This window comes from Leguminivora glycinivorella, chromosome Z (genome assembly GCF_023078275.1).
Source record: "Leguminivora glycinivorella isolate SPB_JAAS2020 chromosome Z, LegGlyc_1.1, whole genome shotgun sequence".
Taxonomy (NCBI): Eukaryota; Metazoa; Arthropoda; class Insecta; order Lepidoptera; family Tortricidae; genus Leguminivora; species Leguminivora glycinivorella.
The window spans coordinates 7725897-7748051 of record NC_062998.1 but is presented as its reverse complement, the minus strand read 5'-3'; the positions used below and the strand labels follow the sequence as shown (position 1 = coordinate 7748051).

The 22155-nt window shown below is 38.4% G+C and overlaps 1 protein-coding gene across 1 annotated transcript in view; it reads left to right on the top strand.

Moving 5' to 3' along the window:
• LOC125240578 (beta-arrestin-1-like) overlaps nucleotides 1-22155 on the top strand; it is a 201472-nt gene that overhangs the window by 73067 nt on the left and 106250 nt on the right. The window contains exons 2-3 of the mRNA XM_048148531.1: nucleotides 11652-11694; nucleotides 17850-18014. Of these exons, the coding sequence (XP_048004488.1) occupies nucleotides 11652-11694; nucleotides 17850-18014 (208 nt within the window). The remainder of the gene's footprint in view (nucleotides 1-11651; nucleotides 11695-17849; nucleotides 18015-22155) is intronic.

Sequence of the window (22155 nt, the reverse complement as noted above, 5' to 3'; positions counted from 1 at the left end):
TAATTCTACCAACTAAATAAATTAAAAATTACAAATAATACTAGGAATAACCTAACCTACTCATTATATCTATAACTACTCAATATCACATTATATCTAAAACATAAAAAATATCATTATGCATATTGCATATTATTCTTATCCACGTTTATCCAAATCCGCTTGCATGTGTTGCGTACCTACACGACGCGCTTGTGTGCACCGCGCGGCGTACGTTTGTTAGAAGAGTTATTACTGGTTTATACTGTGCTCTCGTTATGTCATGTCCGTCCGTTCATCTGTTCGTATGTGATAGTCATTTTACTCGAAATTTAATGACGATTGGTCTGGCTCAGTCAGTAGTGACCCTGCCTGCTATGCTGCGGGCCTGGGTTCGAATCCCGGTAAGGGCATTTATTTGTGTGATGAGCACAGATATTTTGTTTCTGAGTTATGGATGTTTTCTATGTATATAAGTATGTATTTATTTCGTCGCTTAGCACTGATAGTACATGCTTTGTTTAGTTTGGGGCTAAGTTGATCTGTGTAAGGTGTATGTATCATCATTATCGTCCTCCTTGCGTTTTCCCGGCATATTGCCACGGCTCATGGGAACCTGGGGTCCGCTTTTGACAACTAATCCCAAGATTTGGCGTAGGCACTTGTTTTACGAAAGCGACTGCCATCTGACCTCGAAGCTTAACTAGGCCTTATTGGGATTAGCCCGGTTTCCTCACGATGTTTATTATATTATTTGTATCTCCGTTTGAAACTCTCGGGACTTTCGAGCCCGGTCATTTATAAGGCGTGCGTGGGGATATAGATCCAACACGTAGAGTCCGTTTGGAGAGCTTATTATATTATATTATTAATTTGTTCTTAAATCTTTTTGGCTTTACGTCTGCCCAACGGACACAGTTCGAGTGAATAGAAATAATAATATTGATATTTTCGTTTTTGTATAAGTTGAAGCTATAATGTGGCTTTCCATATCGAAAATCCATGCTTAAAATATTATAAATGGGAAAGTGTGTGTGTCTGTTTGTTTGTCCGTCTTTCACAGCAAAACGGAGCGGCGAATTGACGTGATTTTTTAAGTGGAGATAGTTGAAGGGATGGAGAGTGTCTACTTTTTGTCTCTTTCTAACGTGAGCAAAGCCGCGGGAAAAAGCTAGTTAATAATAAACCAAGAACATCCATTATTTTCAATATATGCGAGACAAAGGGAAAATGAATGCATGTCAAACACGATGACGTGTGGCGGCCGGTTGGAATATAATAGCCGCGGTTATAATTTCAGCCCTTTTGATAAACAACAGAGTAGAAACGTGTTTTTAAATAGGTATCGAAATTTTATTAGTTAGTTACTTTACTTCTTAGGTTAGGCTATTTTATAATATGATTATAAAAGTAGAATACAAAACCACTTACAAAACAATACAAAATATTTAACTCATTATAAAACACCTAACCTAGGGTGCCGCCAGCAGCCGGTGGTTAGGGCTGCATCTGACCCTTGATCCAACCACCTAGCGAGAGTCTCTCAGATGTTGGTCGAGACTCTTCGCTATGAGACCGTTCGCAGAAACAACTATCGGGACAATGATCGTTGAATCAATATTCCACATGACGGTTATCTCGTGAGACAAGTCTAGGTCTAACTTTAGCTAGTTATTATTAGTTTATTAGTTAGTTAGGCTACAACTTCTCTGCTTTGCCTAAAGGTTGACTGGTAGATAATGCCTTATGGCATCAAGTTTGTTTCTTTGTTCAATAAAGATTAAATAAATAAATAAATTTTAGTAAAATACAGAGTTTGTTAATAAGAAACAAAATTACGAAATGAATAGATAGCAATTTTCTAAAATGTTGTAACCAAAAATTTATTAATAAAAATCAGGTAAAAAGGAAACTTTCTTACAAATTTCCCGAGAAATTTTAGGAAATCTCATAATTTTAGATCACTCTAATCTTGCTCAGTTCAATATTTAACTGATCGTACACAGTTTTCGAGAGTTGCTCAGATTAGAGCCTTTGAGTTTTGACGTCTTAGAATACGTTACTAAATAGGCTAAACGTCACTTAGTGGTGTGGAAAAAGTAAATAGTGGCCTCAAAAGGTTACTAACTAAAATCAAAAATTAAATAGGTACATTTTTCGTATTTTTAGATAAATGACAAAATTTCGTAGAAAGGGTTGTACCAATTTCTTATTCAAAGTTATTAGTAATTCTAAGCTGTAACTAAAGACTGTTACACTAATTAAATAACACAAAAGTTTAAATTTCATAACATAACTCACGATTAATTTATTCACTAAGCTATGCGCTGAATTATTTTTGTTCCATCGTTGTATTCGCTTAAATTAATACAAAATACGCCATTCCCCTCCTCTGTACCTCACGTTAACCGCCCCTAAACAGCCTCGTTCACTCAATTTACAACGAAAATGACCGTTAAAATTTAATTTGGCACTTTACGGCACCCCCCGGCTTAGCCGTTATTTATTTATACAATTATCTATTCGCAAACTGGAATTTTGTATGAATTCCGCGAAATTCCTGCGGCTAATGCCATGATATTAGCTGTGGGTTTGTAGGTGTCAGCTTTTCTTGAGTACCTTCCAATTGCGTCATTGTATTTTCTGGTTAGCTACTATGAGCTCAGAATATAAATATAAATAAATATTTAAATATTATATAGGACATTCTTACACAGATTGACTGAGTACCACGGTAAGCTCAAGAAGGCTTGTGTAGTGGGTACTCAGACAACGATATACAGAGTGGGGCCTGTAACAAAGGCGAAGAATTGAACTCTAGGCTATACTCCTTATACTGATCAACATTTGTTCGGCGACTTTTAAAATAACTTGTATTTTGATTTTTATCACCCTTGAAAGTTTTTTCTAAGAGGTAATGTATTGCGAATTCTGTTAAAGTCTAAAGTGTGACAGACAACGTCAATGACAACAATAATGGCGTACATTGAAGCTAATATTTACTTTGTATGAAAAATTAAAAATTTAAAGACTTCATAATTTTTAAAAGTCACTGAACAAATGTTGGGAGGAGAATCGAGTTCAATTCTTCGCCTTTGATACAGGCCCCACTCTGTATATAATATACAAATACTTATATACATAGAAAACATTCAGTGCTCATCACACAAATAAATGCCCTTACCGGGATTCGAACCCGGGACCGCGGCCAAATATGTATAACCTGAGGGTTTTTACTCACTCGCACGCACTCAGTCCTAATAGGCTGGTCTCCTACTACTTAGTCAAATCAGCTTCTTTTTAAGAACTGTCAAAACGATTTGCTAATATGGAATTAAGTAGTATGAAATACTGAGGAGTGACATCACGGTCAATTCATTTACTTTATGTCTTTCTCTTTGACTTATTAAATAGAAATTTTGTTTAAACATAACTACTGTCCATATTTTTCTTCTAATTATGTGGTGTTTTATTCGTTCATTACATAAACACAAAATTTTAGTTGTGCAAAAAAACCTTGGCTGATTGAAACATCCTTTGTCTGAAGTATTGTACGGATTGTATTAGTTTTTAAAACTAAATCCATTACTCCCTTGGGAATAAAATAGTACATTATTCTTCAGTACACGTAAACGCAATGAGGCCTTTAAACAGCAAATGTGATGAAATATATTTTATTTTAAGTATAGGAAACTAGCCTATTATGCATTTTTTTCCACCACAGGACAGGCTATGCTTAGTGTGGAGACCAGCAAAAAATGTAAATAAGAAGTATCGCAAAATATGGTCTCTGATAAGAGTGATAAGGATATAAGGCCCAATTCCATTCACTCCTTTTCTCTAACTGCACAATACCTACTTAATGCCCATAATAATAATATTTGTAAATATTTGTACCTTTTAATTAAAGTTTCCAAAAGTTGGTAATCGCGTATACAGTGTGTATTTTTGATATTTCCTCAAACTTTGACCAGTAGGCCTAGCACATGATGGCTGCGGGAGTATGTCGCCGCGAGATAGATGACACGTCTTTGTCTAATTGTATTAATGACATAAGGACAGGTAGTCTATCTCGCTCAAACTTTAACCAGATCGAGGTTTTAATGCTAAGAACCCATACAACAAATCAATATAAGTTTGGCCCTAACTGCCAGAGCGTATTTAATAGGGAACTTGACTGTAGTTAAAATAAACTATTTTATAACATGCACGAAATAAAGCATCGAATAATTATAAGAAAAAAATGGACAGGAGTTATTTTTAAATCCAATTTCTATTTAATAAGTCAGGTAGAAATATATAAAGTAACTGAGTTGACCGTGACGTCACTAAATTCGATTTCATATAAATTCCATATTAGCAAGTCGTTCTTTTTGTTCCTTAATAAAAAGAAGCTGATTTGACTAGGAGGCCTATTATTTTTTTTAGATATTGAGCAACAATGTATTGCCTGCTCTAATATTTGACTTAATTGACAGTTCGCCATTGCGTGCTGAATTATTTTGTATGAATAAATAATTTATGATCCTCAGGGCTTATACTAATAAAATGGGTGATATCAGAAATACACACTGTATGTGTCGTGCGACCATTTTAATTGCGATAACCATAAACCCTAATCAACATAGTTGAAGCGTTAAATATAAACAGAATTTATGTTGACCCTACTTCAAAAGATTAAGCCACTGTGAGAGGTGTAAAATATATCAATATTAGTTACGGAGTAGTTGGTACAATGCCTCAAGGGCCTATTTTAGACATTAGCTAGCTTTTAAGTTTAGTCTTAGTTTCTTATATAATTATGTAAATATGTTCGGAGTAACTTACAAGTTATACCTAATCAAAATCCAATCCAAATCTCCTCCACGGGACAGGCATTGCCTAGTGTGGAGGTCAGCAAAATTGTAAACTTGTGTGTTCATTTGAAATAAACAATTTTTATTTATTATTTATTTATTTATTTATTTTTTAATTCCACCGTAAACTCGTATTTTGAACCATAGATTAAATATGGGAAGGTCATACCATCCCATACATTAGAAGGCGACCGCCTAAGAACGCGCATATACTACACCACACATAGATGGCGCCACAAAAATTCGATTATATTTCGTCTTGTAGCTTTTGATTATGCGTTAAGTGTCACTTTTGACATAGATTTTTGGCTCGGAAGTGACACTTAACGCCGATAATAATCGATGGCAACAAGTCATTTTTTGTGGCGCCATCTATGTGTGGTGTAGTGTATATGCGTTCTTAGGCATTCGCATTTTAATGTATGGGATTGTATGACCTTTTTATATTTAATCTATGCTCAAACTGACTATTGCGAGTTAATTTAAATGGAAGTAATTCCGTCACGGTGGTCTGATCTCTGATAATCTATGTATGTAGCTATCTAGTGAACCGTCTAGTATTAGTTTATGTTTACCCGTTGAAATTTGAACTCTATTTTATAAGTTTTAGTTGGGTTTTCGTGTGTGGGTTGCGGCATTTGATCAACGCTCTCATTTGAGGCTATACATTCGTAATTATAATAACCTCTCATAGAGTTGAGTTGTTCTATACAGTTAAAGCTCGTGAGGCGAACAGTTCCTCTACCCTACAGTCACAGTATAATAAAGAGTACTATCGTACAGTATGGCCACTCCACCTCCCCTCGATTACCTCACAGTTACCGCCTGTCAAAAACGCGAACAGTCGACCTGTCATGTCTCACTCATACAATACAAGCATGGTACGCGCTCACCTACACGAGCTTAGAATGTGTGCTAGGAGCGCGTCTCTTTCATATCATATTTTGATCACCAGTGTCCGAGATGTGCTTATAGTGTACGTGATCGATCCGGACACCATACTCACTTTAGTTTAGGTATATATTTAGGTATTTTTAAATTCATGTCCTTTTTCGTATATCGTAAAATGGAACGCAAATCTATTAGCGACAGTACGTAGGGTAGTTTCTTCGAATTAATTTGACATTTATAAAAGCCAGTTGAAGGTAGATCGATTTGATGGCTGCTCATTGCCCTGTGCGCAAGCTCGTTCGTCGCGAAAATCAAAAACTCGCTAAAATTGTCGATTGAGGTGATCAAGGCCCTCACCGCGACGTCTCCAGCACCAGCCCGCCATCGAGGAGAGTCGGTACCGACCAGCTGTTCGCCGAGCGGAGACAGGGTGAGTTGGCCTTTCGATTTGATTCGCTTTCACTGGCATAGATCGTTAGATTTTCTCAACTACAATTTCCCTACTCGAGGGCGATTGTACAGTACGTTTCATTCAAAATCATAGCGTAAACGTTTTGGGAAGTCGCAATTTTGTATGGAATTTTAACATCGCGACCAGCGGGTTGGAAACACTGCTTGTCGAAGCAGAATCATTCGAAGGATACAGCTCTGCAGGGTTACAATGGGCGGCTGTCCATCATTTGTCATCATGTCTGTCACGTTCTAAGCAGTATGTGAGTGCGAAAGTGACGCATGATATGAGAAGCGACGAAATACAAAAAAACAGCGCGGAAGAAATAAAACTTCTTAACATAACCATCACGTTTTTGCGTTTAATTACGTCCATCATTTTACTGTTTTGTTTTAATTTACTGTTATAAGTAACATAGTGCTAAACGCCAATGAACAGCGGATCCTGTGTCATATTTGTGTTTTGTGTTTTGTACAATAAAGTGTTTATACACTGGCCCCGTCTCACTTCACGGTACATACATAACCATCACGTTTTTGCGTTTAATTACGTCTATCATTTTACTGTTTTGTTTTAATTTATAAGTAACATAGCGTCCAATATTTCCTTGCTAAACAGCCAATGAACAGCGAAGTGACAGTATATAAGGACGATTCAGTAGCGCGGGATGATGAGACCCGACGGAATGTCGCTGATACCGTGGAGGATGGGACGAGTGCTGGTGTGGGATGCAACCTGTGTGGACACACTGGCCCCGTCTCACCTTCACGGTACAAAGCGTGATCACAAAGCAAAAATTAAATACAATTTGTTATTAAACTACGTTTCCGTTATTTTATATTGAAATAGTAACATTTAAACTATTGATTACAAGTGATGGCGCGGCTGCAGAGGCTACAGAGACGCATAAAAGACGTAAATACGGAGGTCTCGACGCCAATTACAACTTTGTTGCTTTTGGCGTTGAGACCCTCGGTCCGTAGGGCCCGGGCGCCCAGATTTTATACAAAGACTTGGCGAAGCAGCTGACTGAGACTACGGAGGACAAAAGAGCCGGCAGCTTCCTCGCTCAACGTATAAGTATTGCGATTCAGCGAGGAAATGCTGTCAGCATCTTGGGCAGTATGCCTCAGGGACCCTCTTTAGACTTAGATTTTTTTTTATTGCCTAGTTTATAATATTTATTGTACCAAATTTTTATTTAAGTGTTAAGTATTAACTCAATAGTTAATCTCCCGCGATAGGTATTTGGTTCTCTCGCACGCGCCGCGCGCAACCTTCGCAGCGCCACGCAGCGCGGCGCGTACTGACGCGACCGGCATCCTCCGGTTCCGCATGTGCTCTCTGCACCTCGCTCGCGCAGAGCGCTACTCGAGGACAAACCGCGCGGCGCAAAATTTGTTAGAAGAATTATTACAGTCGCCCTTATACTGTAGCGGAGAGTCACTCTCGGGCGACAATTGTCACTGTTGTGACAAATAGGACACTGGCACAGATGTCATATATACCATAGATCAAGCAAACGTATCTACTTAGCGTGTCAAATGAACTCAGTGAAATCCACTGAGTTGTCCGTCTTTAATCGCAGCTTGCAGCTTTCGGGCGTCAATTTTTGTAAGTTGAAGTCAATCAAAACATAAAAAATGCCTCGTTACGTGATATTCAATTGCAACAACACAAAAATTATGAACAATCAAGAGCCTGAGACATATTTAAAATTACAGGCAAGAAACAACTTCAGTACAAAATTTGACACGCTCGGCCCCTATACAAATAGATGAACTTGTTTCTTCTATCTAAATATATTTAGTTCTGTGGACACTGGTCTCGCAGTCTCAGTTACACTGGCTATGCTCTAAAGTAGAGACCGGTGAGAATATTGGTACAGGTGCAAATTCCCGGCAGTATTAACATGTGACACTCCCTTGTGTAGTTTTCAGTTCAAACTTTGCTAGCGTAAGCCGGAATTTACGGTAGATCATCGCGAATGATACGATAAGGATACGGTAGATACACTGATACAGTCAACCAATTTATAAATAAATATTTATTTATTTATTTTATTTTATTTATTTAGAACACATACAGTCATTTATACATATGAAAAGGGTGCATATAAGTATACGCATGCAAACTTACACTAAAAAAGACCTGGAGGTTCATCAAATTTAGAACAGTAAAATACATTAACACTTGCAAAGCTATTATGCTAAGGTAAGGCTAAGGTTACATAATACAATAAGTATTGAAAATACAAAAGTATGCAAAGATGGTTACTATGTAAATCTTAAATATAAAAATATAGAAATATGTAAATATATCAATATTATAGGACATTGTTACACAGATTGAATGAGCCCCACGGTGAGCTCAAGAAGGCTTGTATTATACAAATACTTACATACATAGAAAACGACCATTACTCAGAAACAAATATCTGTGTTCACCACACAAATAAATACCCTTACCGGGATTCGAACCCCGGACCTATTTATGGTTGGGACAAAACGATGGCATTCGACACTGCGGCCACATCAAAAGTAGAGTAACGGAATGGTACATTGTACTTATATTAAGGGCGGAATGTGAAGGATTACGAATGAGAGGCTGTTTGAATGAGGCTTTGATAACTCGAGTTTGTAATCCTTTAGCCGCCCGTCAGACAGACATACACACAAACAGACAGACACGTCAAACTTATAACACCCCGTCGTTTTTGCGTCGGGGTTAATAAATAAATAAATATTGGGGACACCTTACACAGATCAACTTAGCTCCAAACTAAGCAAAGCTTGTACTATGGGTGCTAAGCGACGATATACATACTGAAATAGATAAATACATACTTATTCATGAGTCAGGAACAAATATCTGTGCTCATCACACAAATTGATGCCCTTACCGGGATTCGAACCCAGGAACGCGGCTCAGCAGGCAGGGTCACTACCGACTGAGCCAGACCGGTCGGTAATAAAACATTAGTTGCATCAACCACATTTGACAGACACATCATCGTCACGCAGCAGATGTCTTTAAAATTTAACGAACGCTTTAACAGTAACAGACGGTTCGATGCAACCGGGCCTAAGTATATTTATTTTCGACAGTGTTTTGTTTTGTTGTAGAATGTGTACTGTTTCCGATACTAATTACGAGTATTGACGTGTGGGACGACATTGTCGACGTATGGGACGAAGGGCTGTCAGGACCTTACAAATTAATTGTTTCCTCGTCTATTTCAATTAATTCAACAATGAATTGGAAGGTAAAGTTTGTAATTCCAAGGGTCAACCTAAACACACACGTTAACAACTTAATCCCTTACCACAGGGTTGTGTTAGTTTCGAACCTTGGTAAAATAGGACTGTTCCTTTGTACATACATACTCGTTGTTTACGCGCAAAACGGCAAAATTAATTTACCTTACCTACTTTTTTTATCCGGGCGTCCAGTTCACTCATGGAAGCGGTCCGTCGAAGATGAGCTACGAGCTATTTTGTGTGGTTTGAGCTGGAGCGACGCCACAAGGGTCGCTGAAGATCGGATGGCTTGGTGCAAGCTTGTGAAAGCCCTAGTTACACCTCTCGTGCCATAGTCGAATGTCATTTCTGCGACGCGAAACGAAAACGAAACGCCGCGAAGGTAGTCTGGCTCTGTCGCGCGAATACGCAAGAGCGATAGAGATAGATATCTACGAGCGTTTCGTTTCGTGAGCGTTTGTGCCATTCGGCTACGCACACTGGGGTGCCTTAGAACTTCAAAAACACAACACATTTATCTTATCATGCAGAAACGTCTGCGACCATTTTTGCTTTAATTAAAAAAAAACCTTAATATTTTATTCCCAGCACAAAATCACAGAACAAAGAGTACTACCGTACAGTATGGCCACTCCCGCTACCCGCTGAAACTGCCGCCCACCCGCTCTCAGTTATCTCACAGTTACCGTCTGTCACAAACGCGACCAGTCGACCTGCTGTCATATCTCACTCTTAGAAGCATGGTACGCGTACAGTACACGTTCACCTACATGAGTTTAGACTGTGTGCGTAGGAACACGTCTCTTTCGTATATTTGATCGCCATTGTCCGAGGTGTGACAAGATGACAAGATATCATTGTACAGTTTATTAGTTAGAAGTATCTGGCCCGCTTAGCAACAATCTCCAGTCGTACATACATTCGTCTATCTGACATACGGGCCAAGTCCTCACCAATCTCGGAACACACACTTATGGACTAAAAGCCCAGAGCCGCCAGACCTTCGTCATTTTCTCATTGGGATAATGTAGAATTCGTATCGACGTTTAATGTCAGCATATTACCTAGTTCGTTACCTGTCGGCCATTTTGTTACTACAAGGATTTTTTTAAAAACATATATATATATATGGCCTTAGCGTCTATTTCAGACGATTTATGGTGCAATGTCCGAAAGACATCGCTTTTGATGACTGATGAAAGAGACCTATGCGAGAGTTAAAGGATAACTTTCATTTTGCCACACATGATACATATAATACAAGGAAAGCTTCCAACCGATTGCGACGTTTCGCTATGGTGTCTTCTTTCCCAATTATTTTTGTCAGCAAGTATGGTTGGGTGGGGCAAACAAACCAGGTCTCATCGACGAACTTGCGACCATCTCCAACGCACTTTCGCCACTCCGTCCGCTTCTCCGCAAGCTTCTCCCAGTTTTGGTAGTTATTATATGATTATGTATATGATATATGATTTTTATATATGTAATAGAATAGAAAAGACTAAGGATTTGATAATCATCATTTCCCAACCATTTCTTTTACCAGACGCTTGAAAATCTCTCTAACTTACCCTAATTTCTCAAGCTATGGCCGGAACAAATGGTTGGGAAATGATGATTATTAATTCCTAACAGTATATATATATATATATATATATATATATATATATATATATATATATATATATATATAATGTATATATATATATATATAATAAAAAAAAAGCAAAAAACGGCCGGCGGGCCGAACTAGGTAATATACAGACATTAAACGGACGTAGTTACGCAATAACGTTCCAATCCACATGAAATTGTCATTAAGTTTTAGACCTTGTATGAAAAACAAAAGTCTTTCATTTCAATGACAATTTCAGATGGATTGGAACGTTATTGCGTAACAACGTCCAATTTATTTAACGTCGATACGAACTCTACATTATTATTCCTTGAGGAAATGAAAGTTTCATCTTTGAGTCTAAGCGCGAAAATGACGTGCGAAGGTCCCATTGTCTCGCTCCAATGTATGGCTCTGCTTAGACCAATGCTCTGGGCCGTTAGTAACATTACCGTTTTAGTAATACAGGCGTGTCCCGATATTTGTGAGCACTTCGCCCGCTTCGATATTATCGGATGGCGACTGCGAAGTAGCATACAATACACGGATCAACTCAGCACTTGCCAAAATCTAAACTAATATAAAATCATTGTCCACAGATCCAAACAACATGGCTGCCGACAGCTCCCTCAACTCTCAACGGTAAGTCAATCAACATAAAGTCAACTTCAGAAGTGTAACAATTTAAATCGTCCCATGCCTGTTAAACGACCACATCTAAAAAAAATGTTTTTTTCGAGAAGTTAAAGTTTTGAGACGTGTTTGTGCGTCAGAAAGTAGCTCATATTCGCTTAAGCATATTATTTTTGGGATTGATTTGTTCCTCAAAATATACTGCTTCAATCTAGTCTTACATGATGATATATCGTTAGGAAATGTTTCTATAGAATAATTGTAATAATGGGTCACATTCTCCTATACATATAATACCAGGACACAACTCAAAGCAATCTCAAATTAAAAAATAATTAACAAACGATTAATAACAGTATATTAGGAATATAAGATTTGTGCCTGTATTGCAGAAAGAAGTTGACAATTTTTGTGAAGATGTGGCCATATGCATCTTCCAAAATGCTTTAAGGCCTAAAGGCCGTCAAGTGACTCGTTAAGGCAACTCATTTGTGTGTGTGAGGAGTATGCTGTGGAACATGGTCTTAGGTATAACACTAGCAAGAGCGAGTTCGTTCTCTTTAGGTAAAGCTAGTAAGTACAACCCTACAACAATACCTACGATCATGTTGTGCGGCGTGCCCTTAAAAAGAGTTGAGAGGTTTAAATACCTGGGACATGTTATTACGGAGGACCTTAAGGATGACTTGGATCTGGAGAGGAGAGAAGGGCGATGGCAGTGCGTGGCAATATGCTTGTCCGCAGGTTTGCAAAGTGTAATGAACAGGTCAAGTTGACCCTTTTTAAAGCCTACTGTCAAACGTTCTACACTTGCAGCCTGTGGGTAACGTTTACCCAGAGGGCATATAACGCACTGAGAGTGCAGTATAACAATATTCTGAGGATGCTCTTGCGGCTGCCGAAGCACTGTAGTGCGTCCGGCATGTTTACCGAAGTGCGAACTGACGACTTTTTCGCAATCAGACGCAAGCGTGTTGGATCGTTGCTTAGGCGAGTGCGTGGCAGCAGCAATAGCCTCCTCAGAGTACTGTCTGGGAATTACGACTGCCCCATAATTAAATACTGGGTGGAAGTTGCCAGTTGTGTGTGTGTGTAATGTGTGTGTGTTTTCTTGTGAGTGTGTATGATAATTATTATGAATCTACTAACATAGTTTGTAAGTTAAAATTGTTACTAATATATTCTATGGATCAGTGGTCTGCAATAAATGTTTTTTATTTTATTTTATTTTATTTAAACGAGACTTTGATATGTTTTTCGAATTAGGTCGTAATCTGAATTATTCTGAACTCGAATCTGCAAAAATCTCAAAAATTAAACTTTTTGAGATGTGCCCGTTTAGCAGGCAGGGGACGAAATGTGCTCGAATAGAGGGCAATACTGATAGATTGAGGCCCATTGACTGAATTTCCTTTGATGTGTGCCGGCATTATTATGTTATTGGACTCGATATGTTAAGCAGAGAAAGGGTCAGCTCAACATTACAGTTTTCTTTGACGCGATACGAAATAAGGGATTTTCTCGGGTGAGAAGGATTATTTGTTTATACAAACGTCCTCCTATCTTTCTTGGACATTGGACAATCCTTTATTGTGGAAAATGTTTTTAACCCCCGACGCAAAAACGACGGGGTGTTATAAGTTTGACGTATCTATCTGTCTGTATGTTTGTCTGTCTGTCTGTGTGTCTGTGTCTGTCTGTGGCTTCGTAGCTCCCGAACGGATGAACCGATTTAGATTTAGTTTTTTTTGTTTGAAAGCTGAGTTAGCCGGGAGTGTTCTTAGCCATGTTTCATGAAAATCGGTCTACTATGTCGCGGTCGGAGGTTTTTTCAAAATTTTAATTTTGTGCTAAGGTTATGTATACTACACTTAGGTATAGATGTAGTGCGAAAAGGTTTGCCTTCGAATTGTTACGGAAACGTACGAACGTGTCATGCTATTTCAGTCAGTCTCAGTACAACATGTACTGAGATTGACTGAACTAGCAAGACAAATACGAACGTTTCCGGAAAAATACAATGTAAACTCTTTTCGCATACACCTGTATATTTAATGTTCTTTGTATACCTACTTATAGTATTTTCGAGGAGCCCGAGTTAGTATATAAGGTCCTAATTTATTAGATGCAGATATTTTTACAGCTGATAGTACTCGGTCTCTGGAGTATATTAAACCGTGAAACATTATAGCTTTTACGATGTTTTTTTGGAGAAAACGGAAAAACAAATTTGCTACGTAAAAACACCCTGTTTGTGTTATTATTAAATGAAAACTCATTGAACAGATTCTAGTACCTCTTTTACGTACCACTTAACTGTAACTGGCCACTTCACGTCGATAAATTAAATACTTTATTGTCAATGTCATGTTATTTTCCGTTGGATTGTGTCGTTTGAAAATTGTGTATTATATAGAGAGGGTCGCCATTTTGTTGGAAATGGCGACCCTCTCTATTTTTGTAATTTTTTATGATAATAAATGTTTTCTTTTGTTCATGCTTCTTTTTAAAAATATGGGTAGATTTTATTTGACAAATTTTAACTCGACAGGCCCAATGACATGTGCAGTTTTCCCGCCGAACCTTTACGACATTTACAACAAACAATTGTTGACATGACAGACAGTGTTATTGAGACATGTGATAATGCACATGATGATTTTTTTAGACGAAATTATAATTAATTTTTTTGTTAGGAAAATGAAATCAAAAAAGTTAAATGAAAATATTTAAAATGATAGCTAGCGGGGTTGTGGACTGTTATTATTGACGTGAAATGATGAAAACATGTAATAAAAGCACTAATTTTAATTATTGGTAAACAAACACAAGCTTATTTAGTTTCGTGACAGAAGGCAGACTGAAGACTGATTGATCATATTTCATAACATGAGGACAGTTTTTGAAAGTGACATAATTTTAAACTATGAAGGAGGTCGCGCACCAGCCAGTCGCCAACATATTCTTAATTTATATTTAAAGTTAATTATTTTAATGTAAAGTATCATGTGTTAAAATATCTGCAACGAATAAATTAGGACCTTATATACAAATGCGGACGAAAATATTCGAAACGAGTTACGATAAATTAAAACACGACCGATTGTTTTAAATCGGCACGAGTTACGAATTCCCCCTTCGCACGAGTTACGAGAGTATAACAAGTACTTATATATATATATACATCGTGGGCTTGAATAACCCGAAAGATTTTAACAGTGTATTCCTGACCACATTTAAAGACTATAATGTCTATAAACTTTTCTGGGTATCGCCTAGTTTGAGAGTTATTACCAATCGAAAAAAAAAATCTTATTGTAATTGATCGATGTCAAAAAGTGAGAAGGAAATAAATTAGGTTTTTAGAAAAAAAACTTAAAAAGTCATGAACAATATTTAGTTTTTAAGTGAAAGTACATTCAAAAATTACAAAAGTCATTTAATATTTTTAGTTTGTTTTTACATCAAAAATGCGTGATGGTTAAATTCTTTCGGTTATTCAGACCCACGTATACATATTATATATATCTTTGAATCGGCAATTTTACACACTGGAAAAAAAAAAAAAACATTTAATCTTCAAATATGATACAGAAAACACCGTTATTTTCCCGGCTCCTAAAGATACGATACGATACGAGTATACTATCGCAAACAAACGGACGGGAAAAGAAATCGAATCTAAAACTTTGTCGAGTTGAAGTCCCTTGGAGTGTAAGTTTACTCCTCTTGACACTTGGAGGTGCTGGGCGGTGTTACTGCCATTCACTCGCCGAGTCAGAGTGAAATATCTTACATTTTTTTTTTTTTATACTACGTCGGTGGCAAACAAGTATACGGCCCGCCTGATGTAAATAATATATCATATAATTACATACATACATCATACATACAATCACGCCTGTATCCCATAAAGGGGTAGGCAGAGCACATGAAACTACTAAAGCTTCAGGGCCACTCTTGGCAAATAAGGGGTTAAAAGAAAACGAAACTGTGGCATTGCACATCGATAATTAAAATTTTGAAAACACCCCCGACCGCGACATAGTAGACCGATTTTCATGAAACATGGCTAAAAACACTCCCGACTTACTCAGCTTTCAGACAAAAAAAAACTAAATCCAAATCGGTTCATCCGTTCGGGAGCTACGATGCCACAGACAGAGACACACACAGACAGACAGACAGACACACACACACAGACAGACACGTCAAACTTATAACACCCCGACGTTTTTGCGTCGGGGGTTAAAAAAGAAAATTACTCCATTACCCGATTACTATTTTGGGTAACGAAAAAGGAAAGTTTAATAAAAACTTCCTTGAACATTTTGGGAAACCTGGCCCCGTAGCCGAATGGCATTTACGACACGAAACGGAAACGAAACGCCGCGAAAGGTAGTCTGGCTCTGTCGCGCCAATACGCAAGAGCGATAGAGATAGATATCTACGCGAGCGTTTGTGCATTCGGGTAGATCGTGCTCATCAGGATCAAGTACTATCAATTTCAGCCTATCAATTTTTATCAATATATATAAGTATATACCTATTTGATTGTCAAAACAGGGTGCGTAGCCGAATGGCACTAACGCTCACGAAACGCTCACGAAACGAAACGCTAGTAGATATATATCTCTATCGCTCGTGCGTATTGGCGCGCCGGACCAACTGGCGCGGCGTTTCGTTTTCGTTTGGCGTCGGAGAAATGCCATTAGGCTACGCACGCTGAGGTTCAAAAGGTTTAAGCTTGTGTCGAGATATGCACTGTGATTACACATTTTACTTTGACAGTAACTCGCTATAATACTCGATCCTCTTTGGAACTACTTATATCAGATCAGGCCCCGTAGCCGAATGGCATTTCTCCGACGCCAAACGAAAGCGATACGCCGCTGGCTCTGTCGCGCCAATACGCAAGCGCGATAGAGATAGATATCTACTAGCGCTTCGTTTCGTGAGCGTTTCGTGAGCGATTGTGCCATTCGGCTAGCCACCCTGGCCCCGTAGCCGAATGGCATTTCTCCGACGCCAAACGAAAGCGATACGCCGCTGGCTCTGTCGCGCCAATACGCAAGCGCGATAGAGATAGATATCTACTAGCGCTTCGTTCCGTGAGCGTTTCGTGAGCGATTGTGCCATTCGGCTAGCCACCCTGTAGTATACTAAAACGTCAAAACTCCTGAGAGCCTCTGTCGGTGACTCTTCGTATATCGTTATAAGAACTTCACCCAAACTCGCTCAAACGAGAATATGCCACTGAATCAAGCTGTCTTTATAAACCGAACAAAAGCTTCAAACTGAAATCTATTTCCTTTGTTTTGTGACAAACATGGCGCGTTCTATATGAGAAAATGTTGTATTTACATTCTTACGTTTAAAAAGAGACAACATGTTTGCTCAGTGTGCGTAGCCGAGCGCTCACGAAATGCTCACAATAATGTCTCTTTCGTAGCTATCTATCTCTATTGCTCTTGCTTATTGGCGCGACAGAGCCGGACTACTTTCTGCGGCGTTTCGGTGGCGTTTCGCGTCGCAGAAATGCCATTCGGCTACGTATTCATATCATATTTAAATAAAGATGTTACAAGGTAACAAGCGCTGGTCGCCTAGCGGTAAGTACGTGCGACTTTCGTTCCGGAGGTCGCGGGTTCGAACCCCGGCTCACACTAATGAGTTTTTCGAAATTTATGTGCGAAATGTCTGTCGCTTTGCGTATTGATGCGACGGAGCCAGACTGCATTTCCGCGTCGTTTCGCTACTGCTAGTGGCCAGTTTCTCAGTAACAAATCCGCTTGGTTATTGTATTTGGTTTGTTATCCGACAAATTAATAAATAAATAAATATTATAGGACATTCTTACTTACACAGATTAACTGAGTCCCAAGGTAAGCTCAAGAAGGCTTGTGTTGTAAGTACTCAGACAACGATATATATATAATATACAAATACTTATATACCTACATAGAAAACATCCATGACTCAGGAACAAATATCACACAAATAAATGCCCTTACCGAGATTCGAACCCGGGACCGCGGCGTCGCAGGCAGGGTCATTACGCGCAAGGCCAGACCGGTCGTCAAAATGTTGGAACTATCCGATCAAATTATTTGTGTACGTTCTAAAGTACAGAATATCAGTTCATACTTCCACTTCATCCACAGGGTGTTCAAGAAATCTTCCCCGAACAACAAGCTCACCCTGTACCTAGCGTCGCGGGACCTGGTTGTGGAGACGAACAGCATCGACCGCATACAGGGTGTCCTTCACGTGGACCCTGAACATGTGGACAACAAGAAGCTGTATGGACAAGTCACTCTGACGTTCAGGTGAGCGATGACAGTTGAGGAGTGTCTTCAAAAGGGCTTATTTCCATTTTTCTTTTTTTAAAACTATGAATGCAGTTTTTTTTAGTACAGAAAATTACGTGTTGTTTTGAGATTAAAGCTCAACAAGTCTCGCCTTGATCTTTAAAAAAAAGAGTAAGATCAAAGTTTCCACATTTTGAAAAATGTGTAATGATTATTTATGTAGATAAACCAATGTTATACAACACATTGATATCAACTAACATAATACAAAATCCAAAAATAAATTAAAACTATTTTAAAATAATAACATTTACGCTACAAGGCCACAACAAAAGGGCTTAATTCTTAAAAACATATGGTAATTAAATATTTATTTAGGTACACATGTTACGTTTGATGTAATCATAGCATTAACGTCAACTTACAATATTACAATTTTGCAGATTAAATATTAATTTCAAAATAAAATACCGTAGAATTATGTTTTTCTCGATTTCCCGAAAAAAGTTCAAAGTGGAAATAAGCCCTTTTGAAAAGACGCTCCTCAGTTAAGGCACATCTCGGACACTGGCGATCAAATATATGAAAGAGGCGCGTTCCTAGCACACATTCTATGCTCGTGTAGGTGAACGCGTAACATGCTTGTATGAGTGAGATATGATATGACAGGTTGACTGTTCGCGTTTTTGACAGGCGGTAACTGTGAGGTAACCGAGAGGGGGTGGGCGGCGCTTTCAGAGGGGAGCGGAAGTGGCCATACTGTACGATAGTACTCTTTATTATACTGTGGTTAAGGCCATGTTCATATAATACTAGAAAGCTGACACGCCTCCGGCGAACGAGTTGCAGTTGCTGCTCATTGACATTAGTTGTCGTTGTGTGCGTGCGCAATGACACGACTCGATGATCGTTTGCTTCGCATGTACAGTTATCTATCTCTATCGCTCGTGCGTACTGGCGCGACAGAGCCAGACTACTTTTCACGGCGTTTAGTTTTCGTTTCGCGTCGCAAAAATTCCATTCGGCTACGGCACCAGGCGCTTATAAGTAGGCTTAGGACTTTTTATGGCATACCGTGGTTCTAAAATCCGTGGAGTCGACATATGAAAAATTTTCGAAGTAAAAGTCAAAGTCCAACAGTATGATGTCATATTAAATATAAGTATTTATACATACTGTCACAACGTTACCTAGTTAATTTTAATCGAACGTAGTTAATATTAACTAATAATGTTAAATATTAGTAAATTTTATCATAATCCTACATAATAATACCAAAAAAATACTATTAAGATAAAATCAACTACGTTCGATTAAAATGAACTTAGTGACGATGTGACAGTGTGTATAAATATTTATATTGTAATTAATGTGACATCATACTGTTGGACTTTGACATTGACTTTGAAAATATTTCATATCGCGACTCCACGGATTTTAGAACCACGGTATGCCATAAAAAGTCCTAAGCCTACTTATAAGTTAGATGTACATATACCTACATGACATTTCAAACACTATATAATCATCATTGACATCTGGCTGGAAGGAAATCAGGTCAAATTGTTAGCCCGTCACCACACAAGGTAGAAATTGATTGATGAATTTGATGTGTGGGAAAAGATGATTATAGTTGAAGGTTTATTCGAAATACTTATGCATGTAAGTGTGTAATGTGTAGGTAAAGTCGATTTATATTCTTGTTTAGTTTTTACATAATATGAGTTTATTGTTAAAGCCTGACCTGTTATTCTGATGCATGGGGTAACAGTTCAGTTTAGTATGAAGAAATAATCAAAGAGCGGAATTCTTCATAGCAAAAATCAAACTGTCAAAGGGATTGAACTAACTGTTTCATCGACTTATCGATATCGACTTGAGTTTTCATGAGTGATTTCCGTGCCGTGTTATTAAAATGGTTAGTAAATTATTAAAGCATATTAATAAATTATTAACCATTTTAGTAACACGGCATGGAAATCACTCATGAAAACACAAGTGACATAAATTACGTATGTAACGCTGACTTGATTTACTTTAATATGGAGATGCAAGTTGCTTATCAAAAAGGTCAAATGTTACAGAATAATATTTTAAGTTGATTATGGATACTAGGGCTTCCAATACCGGGATCCCGGTATCTCGGGATCCCGGGATCCCGCCTTTTTTTGGGCCCATTTCAATACCGGTATTTAATTTAGCAATACCGGGATCCCGGTATTTTTAAAAACTAACAAATTATGCCAACTTAACGTAAATTACTCATCAAAAACGTAAAATTTCTGCATCATGATGGTCACTACACGCGTAAATCTTGCTTGTTGCTCTCTTTTCTCGATTTGACACATTCTCTGTTTGGTGTTTTTGCAAGATTTGTATGAAAATGATAGTTTTTTCGATGATTACCCAGATAAAGAATTAAAGTTACGCGTCAAAAGCATTCATTGAGGAGGGTCTGCCGCGAACAGTTTTTGACACATTTGTCGCACTTGTGACTTCGCACGTAAGTGTGACAGAAAAGCAACACGTCAAACGTAGTTGTAATAGGCCATAGATCCTCTGTAAACAAATCGCCTTGATGCATCTATATTGGTTAATGCAAACGAACTATCGTATACCGTAGCTACTCTAATTTCACTGTTGTACGTGTGCGTTAGTGTGTTGAACTCTAGCTGAAAACTTTGCCGTAACATTCCCGATAGTAACGAAATAGGGAACTCACTACTCAACTATCAAAATGAGGAAAATTACTTTTCTTATACGTAAATGAAGTGTTCCTATTCCGCGAAGTAATCTTTTTGATTTTGATTATCATGGATTTCCGCAAAGTAATGTGTGATTCCATAGATTATTTCTTAATGTGATTTTTAATAATCTATGTCGGACAATTTAGCTTTTTTTTTATAAATGGGCTTACTCTTGGCCACAGACTAGCCAAAGCAGAGTCAAAGACGTGGCCTACGATGGAGTGAGCTCGCCCAGAAGATGCCTGTTCACTCTTGATTTGAAGGTTGCCGGGTTATATGAGCTCGGAAATATAGCCGCCGGCAAGGAATTCCACTCCTTGGCAGTGCGCATAAGAAAAGAAGAAGCAAAGCGCTTCGTGCGGATTCTTGGCTAATTATTGAATGATTTGGTGGATTTATTTTATTAGTGCTTTAGCGCCTCTAGCGCCACGAAAAACAAAAATACCACTAAATTGTACCATAGATATTGATTACAATGTGTTTAAAAAAAATCATCTCATGTTCTAATTTCAAAAGTCAATGATGAAACTATAGAGTGTGTGTAATCGAGAAATGCTCTTAATGCTTATTATTTAATAAAGTGATACTGATATTATAGTTAAATCTACAGTACAATTATACCATTAACACCGACTATAAAATGTAACACTGCATGAATGAGACACAGCTTCCTAGTATCATAGCCATATTAAAGAAGAGGCGACTGAGGTGGCTCGGGCATGTGTATCGAATGGAGCGGACTCGTTTGCCGCGTCAAATCCTGCTGGAAGAGGTTGCAGATGCAAAGAGACCGGTCGGACGGCCAATGCTGCGCTTTAAAGATTGCGTGAAGCGTGACATAGTCACATTTGATATTCCATGCAACCAGTGGCAACGACTGGCCGAGAACCGACCCACGTGGCGCCGTGTTATCCATGACGGTCAATCCAAGCACGCCAATGCCTGGTTTTTCTCCTTGAATGATAAACGCATGAGGCGTCACGAGCAGGCCTCTAACCCCCACCCATCTGGGGGAGCATACACCTGCTGTGTGTGCGGACGAGGGATCCTCTCTTGAATTGGGCTATACGGCCAGTCGCAAGGATGCTGCTTGAATCGTCTGTTATAGATGCAAAGGCCTGTTATTATTAAAATGTAAAAGGTTCTATTCCGCACGAGCTTAAAGAGAACGATTTGGCAAAAAACATGGTTTGCTATGGCCGCGTCTTCTTGCAAAATGTCCGATCTGGAGGCGATATCTAACTTACAGAATCACCTGAGTATAGATCTGGCGCTCTTTCCCGCTTGATTTTATACTGCGTCCTCAGTCCCACTCACAACAAAAATAAAGAGCACAGGGCGTAGCCGTTTGAACTATGTAGGTATACTTAAAAACAATAAAAGTTGAGCCGACTTGGCCACATAAGTTTGAA